The 8,803-nt window shown below is 46.8% G+C and overlaps 1 protein-coding gene across 1 annotated transcript; it reads right to left on the bottom strand.

Annotated features, from left to right (window-relative positions):
- Positions 1–303: 303 nt before the first annotated feature.
- LOC123396309 lies at positions 304–798 on the bottom strand. Its single transcript, XM_045091278.1, has one exon. The coding sequence runs from the start codon at positions 796–798 to the stop codon at positions 304–306; it is 495 nt and encodes a 164-aa protein (XP_044947213.1).
- Positions 799–8,803: the final 8,005 nt, after the last annotated feature.

The following is an 8,803-nucleotide window of genomic DNA, read 5'->3' as shown; positions in this document are numbered from 1 at the left end:
ATTGGTCCATTCAGCGTATCTATACTACTATTAAACAAGCAAACAAGAACTTTCTTAAATGCATCCAATAAATTGACCCACAACCAACCAGCACCACAGGATTAGTCCGATAAATCAAAATCTAATCGTTATCATTAATCCAATCACAGTCTTGTGTACGTTTAGCAATTTATCTTGACTGACCGTACTCCGCCAAGAGGAAAATCACGCATCCGCGCATCCGCAGCCCCTCCCATCGCGCGCTAGTTGCAGCAAAAAAAGGCGTCCACAAAGACCAACGCGTCCGTTTCCACGAAAAAGTAATCATTGTAAAAAAACGTGCCAAGAGGGGGAGGAGGAGTACCTTGAACGGGGATCTACGCGGCGGACCTCGCCGGCGCCGTCCTTGGGGAGGAGCGCGGAGACGGGCCGGTCGAGCACAGCGGCGAGGGAGGAGCAGAGGAGGCAGAGGACGTTGGCGAGGCCGGCCCGTCCCACGACGGCGCCGCGCGCCGGGCCGACGGCGATGCAGGCGGCGGCGACGGCGCGGGGCCCCTTGCGGACCGTGGCGGCGAGGTCGCCGGCGGCCGCGGAGAGCGGGAGGGACCTCACGGCCGGCTTGCCGATGCAGAGGTCCGACACGTCATTGGCGCGAGCGCGTCGGGGGAGGAGCAGTGGAGGCAGAGGACGTCGGCGAGGCCGGCGCGTCCCACGACGGCGCGCGCGCCGGGCCGACGGCGATGCAGGCAGCGGCGGCGGCGCGGGCCCCTTGCGGACCGTGGCGGCAACATACAGTTTTTGATCTGGTTTGTTGTTCATCTCAGCTGATTCTTTCTCTGGAAAATAATTTGAAACACTAAAATCTGCATTTTTAAATGGTTCTTGCAAACTGAATTTATGAATAGGACAATTGTATTTGCTTTTAGATGTTCCGGTGTATCAAATCCCTGTTCACTGCATAATTTTTGATTGAAACGGTACCATGATAGGTGGCATTCACGCTTCAGGTATGAGATCAGCTCAATCATCTTCAATTTAGTTTTCTTTCTTGTTATCTAGGTCTTCGAACAGTAGGCAGTCTTTGAACAAGGGGTGTATGGGAGTACACAGTTTGGACCCCTTGTAGATTGAAACATTTTCTTGATATATAAGTTTGCAATTTTCACAACTTGTCACTTGTATTTGGTTGAATAATACTTTCTCTATCCCAAAATAAGTGTCTCAAGCTTAATACAATTTTATACTAAAGTTAATACAGAGTTTAGACACTTATTTTAAGGCGGAGGGAGTATATAGCATGAGCATACAATTCGCAAGTGTATGATTTTATTTTGCATAATTATTTGATAAGTCTGAATGTATCTCGCAACCTATCTTTTAACTTTCAGAAAATTTTGTTATTTTAGCTTTGGAGTTTATGGTTTGAAGCAACAATTTCAGATAAGAGATTCTTCAGGTTGGCTTTTAGTTTGAAGTTATTCGATAACACATTTAAATTATTTATATAATATTGCCTTGCATCATATCTGTAGGTAGTAATAAAGGGTCTTACATGCAGGGTTTCAGTTAATACTTGCTTACTTTGAGTCATCGTATCTAGATGTCAAGTGATGGTTGATTTGAAGTGATGGTTTTCCATATTACATGACTTCCAAAATATTTTTCGTTTGGTACTGGGGATTTTTTTTTGTTGCATATTTGCATACAAGTCATATTTCCCACATCTACTTGAGAAGAAACCATGCTTCTATATAGGATAAGTTGCACAAGATTTGACACGCGGTTTACATTAGTAGGTTTATTCTTCTGATAGATATTAGTACTTTTATGATAACCATGTTATCTCAATGGTTGTGCTTCACTAATAATTTTTGATGTCATTCCTGGCAGATTTCTTAATTCAGCGTCATTGCATCAAAGATGGCTAGGAGGTTGAAGATATGTCAAACGAAAGACGCGGGGAGGCACGAACGGGACAAACAGGACACTGCGGTGGTGCAGGAATACCGCAACAAGGTATGTGCAGAGAACAACCACTGTCGCCAAGTCACGACTCCTCCCTGCGTGTCCACTTCTCCCTAGCTTCCTGGTCATCATCATATCACAAATCAATGTTTTCTTATTACAACCTAGAGGACATGGATACTATGGTTGTAACTTGCCATAATTCTTATGTTTAATTCTATTATGTGTTGGGTTTATTAGCTAGATTTGGTCCGTTTAGATACAATTTCATTCTCCTTGCCATCTACGAGTTATTGTTCCATCGCAATAATTTATTTGGAAGCAATTGTTATTGAGATTGAGCATTTATGGTTAGGTTGTTGTAAGTATTTAACTTCCGCTTTCAGTTTGAGATACAACCGGCAATCTGAAATCAGTTTTGTTGCTTAGACAATCTGGAGGGTCTATATATATATTTTTTGCAAAGCTTGTACAGAATCTTAAGAATATGTCCTGCTACTTTGTGATATTGTGTTATTAAATGACCGCTTCATAAACTATAATATGAGATGGTCTTTCATCAACCAAACATGAAGAATAGTGGAACAAAAAAAGGAAGAATATTGGTCAACCAAACACGAAGAATATTTGAAGAAATTCATTTGATGTTGCAAATTTTGTCCTTTAAGATTGGTTTTAGATGGAGAGTTGTTGAGCCCAGTTTGGATGCCAATGTTGGTTTCTAGATCAGCCAATGGTTCATTGTAGGTTACAACATGTGTTCACCATATAATTTTATATCCAATTTTTGATGCTAAATATTACTCCTCCATTCCTAATTATAAGACCTTTTGGAGATTTCAATATAGACTACAGGCGGTAATTGTCCATTGAGATGAAAGATATATAATTGATGCAAAGGTGTGTTATTTTTGTTTCAGGAAGAATGTTGATTCATGAATAATGATATTATAAAATACTTGAATGATTCATGAATTAGGTGTTGTGCACTCTGTGAAATTTCATTTTTTTAAGAAATCAATCCAATACAAAGGTGTGTTATTTTTGTTTGAGGAAGAATGTTGTTTCATGAAGAATTATATTATAAAATACTTATATGATTCATGAATTAGGTGTGTACCCTTTGTGAAATTTCAATTTTTTAAGAAATCTATCCAATACAAAGATGTGTTATTTTTTTCAGGAAGAATGTTGATTCATGAAGAATGATATAATAAAAATACTTGTATGATTCATGATTTAGGTGTTGTGCACTCTGTGAAATTTTAATTTTTTAATAAATCTATCCAATGTTTGGTCATGTTTCATATCATACGTGTGTTGCACGTGCATGCTTACTAGTGGACATCAAGTTGCTGAAATCAAATGGTTGATGCAAGGATGGCGGTTTATGCCCTAGAAAGTAGCCTGAGATCAAAATAGGCTGGTCAATTGGTTGGCAAATTTTGGTCGTTATGAACGCAATACTGGAATAAAACTCCTTACTCTGCAAAAAAAGTTCTTCGTCGTTTGGTACCTTTCTACATATAACCGCAATCTTATTTTTATTTTCCTTTTTGTGGGGACTATAACATCATTGTTATTTATTGTGCTGCATATATCATATAAGTGCAATCTCTACAAATTTGCTACTAGTGCGACTGTGCAAGTATATTTTAGCTTCTCCTAGTTCACCCTTTTTTCATATGTGTGTGGAGAACACATTGTGTTGGAAAATTCACTTTACCGGGTAGCACGAGAGCATCTACAGCCGGACCCCCTAGTTCATCCATAAACGCCTGAAATGCCCGTCCGGTCTATGCCCGGCCAAAAAAATTGACTTAACCAGACGCCTCATTTGGTCCCTATACGCCCGTACTTATCGGCAACCCTCAAACCTGTCTCAAATATGAGGATGATATGAGGCTGCTCCCAAGCCTCCGCATGGGGGAACCTGGCTTGCAGCACCATCTTGTCTTCCCAGGTGATGCCGAGAGCTTCAGTAGACCACTTCACCTGCACTTGTTCTCGCATCGCAGTGTTCTTCTGGTGCCATCTTGATTGGAGCACAGCCACTGGCACGACTAAGTCCTCCCTGGCTGATGGCAGAGCGTCGGAGACCGGCGTGCCTGGAAGTAGCGCTTTACGAAGTTGCGCAACGTGGAAGACCGGGTGCACCGTAGCTTGAGATGGGAGCTCGAGCTTGTTGGCAACATCAGTGACCTTGACGATGATGGTGAAGGGGTCGTCGAACTTGTAAGACAGCGTGTGGTTGGCTCTTGGGCGATGGACGTCTCGATGTAGGGTTGCAGCTTGAGGAAGACAGGATCGCCCACCTGGAATTACTGGAATGAACGCTTCTTGTCCGCTTGGCTCTTCATGAGATGTCGTGCGCGATGTAGTTGTTGCTGAATCATGTTCTGCATGGTTGCACGTTCTTCCAGCTGCAACCACAATTGCAGCACAGGCACCGTGCAGGAAGTAGTCGCTACGATTCCCCAGTGACTTGGTTCGCGTCCGAACATGGCCGTGAAGGGTGTCATCCCGGTCGCCAAGTGGTGAGACGAGTTGTACCAGAACTACGCCAATGGCACCCAAAAACTCCAGCGCTTGGGGTAGGCCTGCATGAAGCATCGCATGTACATCTCGATGCACTCGTTGACGCGTTTTGTTTGGCCGTCGGTTTGAGGGTGATAGGTCTGTTGGAATTATGCCCTAGAGGCAATAATAAATATAGTTATTATTATAATTCCTGTATCAAGATAATCGTTTATTATCCATGCTATAATTGTATTGAATGAAGACTCATTTACATGTGTGGATGCATAGACAAAACACCGTCCCTAGCAAGCCTCTAGTTGGCTAGCCAGTTGATCAAAGATAGTCAGTGTCTTCTGATTATGAACAAGGTGTTGTTGCTTGATAACTGGATCACGTCATTAGGAGAATCACGTGATGGACTAGACCCAAACTAATAGACGTAGCATGTTGATCGTGTCATTTTGTTGCTACTGTTTTCTGCGTGTCAAGTATTTGTTCCTATGACCATGAGATCATATAACTCACTAACACCGGAGGAATACTTTGTGTGTATCAAACGTCGCAACGTAACTGGGTGACTATAAAGATGCTCTACAGGTATCTTCGAAGGTGTTCGTTGAGTTAGTATGGATCGAGACTGGGATTTGTCACTCCGTGTGACGGAGAGGTATCTCGGGGCCCACTCGATAATACAACATCACACACAAGCCTTGCAAGCAATGTGACTTAGTGTAAGTTGCGGGATCTTGTATTACGGAACGAGTAAAGAGACTTGCCGGTAAACGAGATTGAAATAGGTATGCGGATACTGACAATCGAATCTCGGGCAAGTAACATACCGAAGGACAAAGGGAATGACATACGGGATTATATGAATCCTTGGCACTGAGGTTCAAACGATAAGATCTTCGTAGAATATGTAGGATCCAATATGGGCATCCAGGTCCCGCTATTGGATATTGACCGAGGAGTCTCTCGGGTCATGTCTGCATAGTTCTCGAACCCGCAGGGTTTGCACACTTAAGGTTCGACGTTGTTTTATGCATATTTGAGTTATATGGTTGGTTACCGAATGTTGTTCGGAGTCCCGGATGAGATCACGGACGTCACGAAGGTTTCCGGAATGGTCCGGAAACGAAGATTGATATACAGGATGACCTCATTTGATTACCGGAAGGTTTTCGGAGTTACCGGGAATGTACCGGGAATGACGAATGGGTTCCGGGAGTTCACCGGGGGGGCAACCCACCCCGGGGAATCCCATAGGCCTTGAGGGTGGCACACCAGCCCTTAGTGGGCTGGTGGGACAGCCCAAAAGGGCTCTATGCGCCAAGAAGAAAAATCAAGAGAAAAGAAAAAAAAAGGAGGAGGTGGGAAGGAAGGGGGACTCCCTCCCACCAAACCAAGTCCAACTCGGTTTGGGGGGGGAGTCCTCCCCCCTTGGACTCGGCCGACCCCCTTGGGGCTCCTTGAGCCCCAAGGCAAGGTCCCCTCCCTCCCACCTATATATACGGAGGTTTTAGGGCTGATTTGAGACGACTTTTCCACGGCAGCCCGACCACATACCTCCACGGTTTTTCGTCTAGATCGCGTTTCTGCGGAGCTCGGGCGGAGCCCTGCTGAGACAAGGTCATCACCAACCTCCGGAGCACCGTCACGCTGCCGGAGAACTCTTCTACCTCTCTGTCTCTCTTGCTGGATCAAGAAGGCCGAGACCATCGTCAAGCTGTACGTGTGCTGAACGCGGAGGTGCCGTCCGTTCGGTACTAGATCGTGGGACTGGTCGCGGGATTGTTCACGGGGTGGATCGAGGGACGTGAGGACGTTCCACTACATCAACCGCGTTCACTAACGCTTCTGCTGTACGATCTACAAGGGTACGTAGATCACTCATCCCCTCTCGTAGATGGACATCACCATGATAGGTCTTCGTGCGCGTAGGAAAATTTTTGTTTCGCATGCGACGTTCCCCAACAGGGTCGTGCTCATGTGCAACTCGGTACCTGCATATTTGAACAGCTCTTGCCAAAAATGGCTGGTGAAAACTGGATCACGGTCTAAAACAATTGCCCCTAGAAATCCATGGAGGTTATATAGTTGTTGCATGTATAGCAGAGCCACTTTGGCAGACGTGTAGGGGTGCGTCAGCGGCAGAAAATGAGCGAAGCGCGTGCGCTTGTGGACAACCACCTGGAGACAGTTAAACTGTTCAGAATATGGCAGCCCATCCACGAAGTCCATGGTGATGGGATCCCATGACTCATTGGAAATGGGTAGAGGCATCAGCAGGCCAGGGGAAGCGGCACGGTCAGGTTTGGCTTGCTGACATACCTGACAACAACAGACGTATTGCTGGACATGCATCTTCATTTTTGGCCAGGCAAACAGTCGTCGGATGCGCCGATACGTGACCAGGAATCCCGAGTGACCTCCCGTGGCGTTGTTGTGGAAGGAAGCGATGATGTGCTGATGCATCTCCATGGAACCTCTGAGCCAGATCCTGTCTCGGAAACGCAGTAGGCCTTGCTCCAGCTTGAATCACCCCTTGGTGTCGTCACGGATGGCCAACTGCTCCATGAGGCGTTATGCTTGAGGATTGTTGTTATAGTTGTTGACCACGTCCTCGAGCCATGCAAGCTGACAGGAGCTAATGCCATGCAGGAATTCAGACGTGTCGGCACGAGAGAGGGCATCGGCCGCTGTGTTGTCAGTCCATTTCTTGTAAAGATGGTGACCTGCAGCCCGAGGAGCTTCGTGAACGCTTTTTGTTGCCATGGGGTGGTGAGGCGTTGCTCGTTAAGATGGATGAGGTTGCGTTGGTCCGACTGAATGACGAACTCCGCAGGCTGCAGGTAGGGGCACCACTGATCCACTGTGATGATCATCACCAGGTACTCCTTCCGTACGTGGAGAGTCCCTGGTAGCGTGGGCTCAGGGCCCTGCTCATGTATGTAATCGGGTGCCCACCTTGCTATAGGATTGTGCCGATCCCTTTGTCGCTGGTGTGAGTCTCGATCACGAATGGCTTGGAAAGTCTGGTAATGCAAGCATTGGTGCTTCGACGAGCTGCTGCTTGAGGATTTGGAATGATGCCTCTGTTGTTTGGGTCCAGACGAACAGTGCCCCCTTCTTGAGTAGGTTAAACAGCGGATGGGCTAGAACACCAAAGTTCTTGACAAAGCACCGGTAGTATCCCGCCAGACCCAGTAAGTTATGGACTGTCTTGACATTAGTTGGTGTTGTCCATTGAGTAATGGTCCTGATCTTGGTTTGTTCCGTGGCAACTCCTTGGTTGTTGATCACGTGGCCCAGGTACGAGAGTCGCTGCTGCCCAAACGCACACTTGGAGAGCCTCACCTGCCACTGGTCTTTATGAAGCAGTGTCACTACTTGCCTGACATCCCGCACGTGGTCCTTGAAGGTCTTGCTGAACACTAAGATGTCGTCAAAGAAGACTAAGACGCACACCCGTAGTAGGGGGTGTAGTGTGGTATTCATGGAGCCCAGAAATGTGCATGGTGCCCCGGTGAGTCCGAATAACACCACTCTGAACTCGAAGTGCCCCGAATGTGTTTGGAATGTCGTCTTGTACTCCTCCGCTTCAGCTAGGCGAATCTGGTGATAACCGGCTCGGAGGTCAAGCTTGGAAAACCGAACCGCGTTGTGCAGCTCATCGAGAAGTTCCTTGATCACCAGCATCGGCTACTTGCTGACGCATGTGAGCGCATTGAGCTGCTTGTAGTTGATGCAGAGACACCGTGTCCCATCCTTCTTCTTAACCAAAATGACTGGTGAAGCGAAGGGGTTATACTTCATTGGATGATGACCGTGCGGAGCAGTTCGATGACCCAGGCGTCTATTTTGTCCTTCAGATCAGGCTTGTGTCGGTATGGTCGTATGTTAATCGGATGCGCCCGAGGGATGAAAGGAATGCGGTGATCACACACGCGTCGTGGAGGTAGGCCAACGGGCTCACGGAATACATCTTCAAACTCGTCGAGGACGTGCTGGATGCAGGCCAGGGTTGGGGTAGTGATGTCATCTTCTGGAGTGACCGCGCAAACATGAGCGATGTGTGTGACCGCACCCTTTTTGCAGAGACTTTGTAGTTGCGGGGCGTTTGTGATGATACAAGTTGGGGAAGAGTTGTCATGGCCGCGAAGAGAAATCAGGCTGTCGGGCGTGGGAATCTCAATGAGCTTGGCGCACCAGTCCACCATCATCGGACTGTGCTCCTTGAGCCCAGGATGGCGTCATAGACGCCGAGAGGAAGTACCTTCATGTCGGTGGAGAATTGATGCTCGTGCGAACACCAGGTACGGTTTGGGACGCTGGCGGA

This window comes from Hordeum vulgare, chromosome 1H (assembly GCF_904849725.1).
Source record: "Hordeum vulgare subsp. vulgare chromosome 1H, MorexV3_pseudomolecules_assembly, whole genome shotgun sequence".
NCBI classification, from domain to species: domain Eukaryota; kingdom Viridiplantae; phylum Streptophyta; class Magnoliopsida; order Poales; family Poaceae; genus Hordeum; species Hordeum vulgare.
This window is presented reverse-complemented; position numbering and strand designations above follow the sequence as displayed.

What these genes read in the sequence shown, in the direction of transcription:
- LOC123396309 (XM_045091278.1), bottom strand. Translation starts at nt 798, where the DNA reads ATGAACAACAAACCAGATCAAAAACTGTATGTTGCCGCCACGGTCCGC.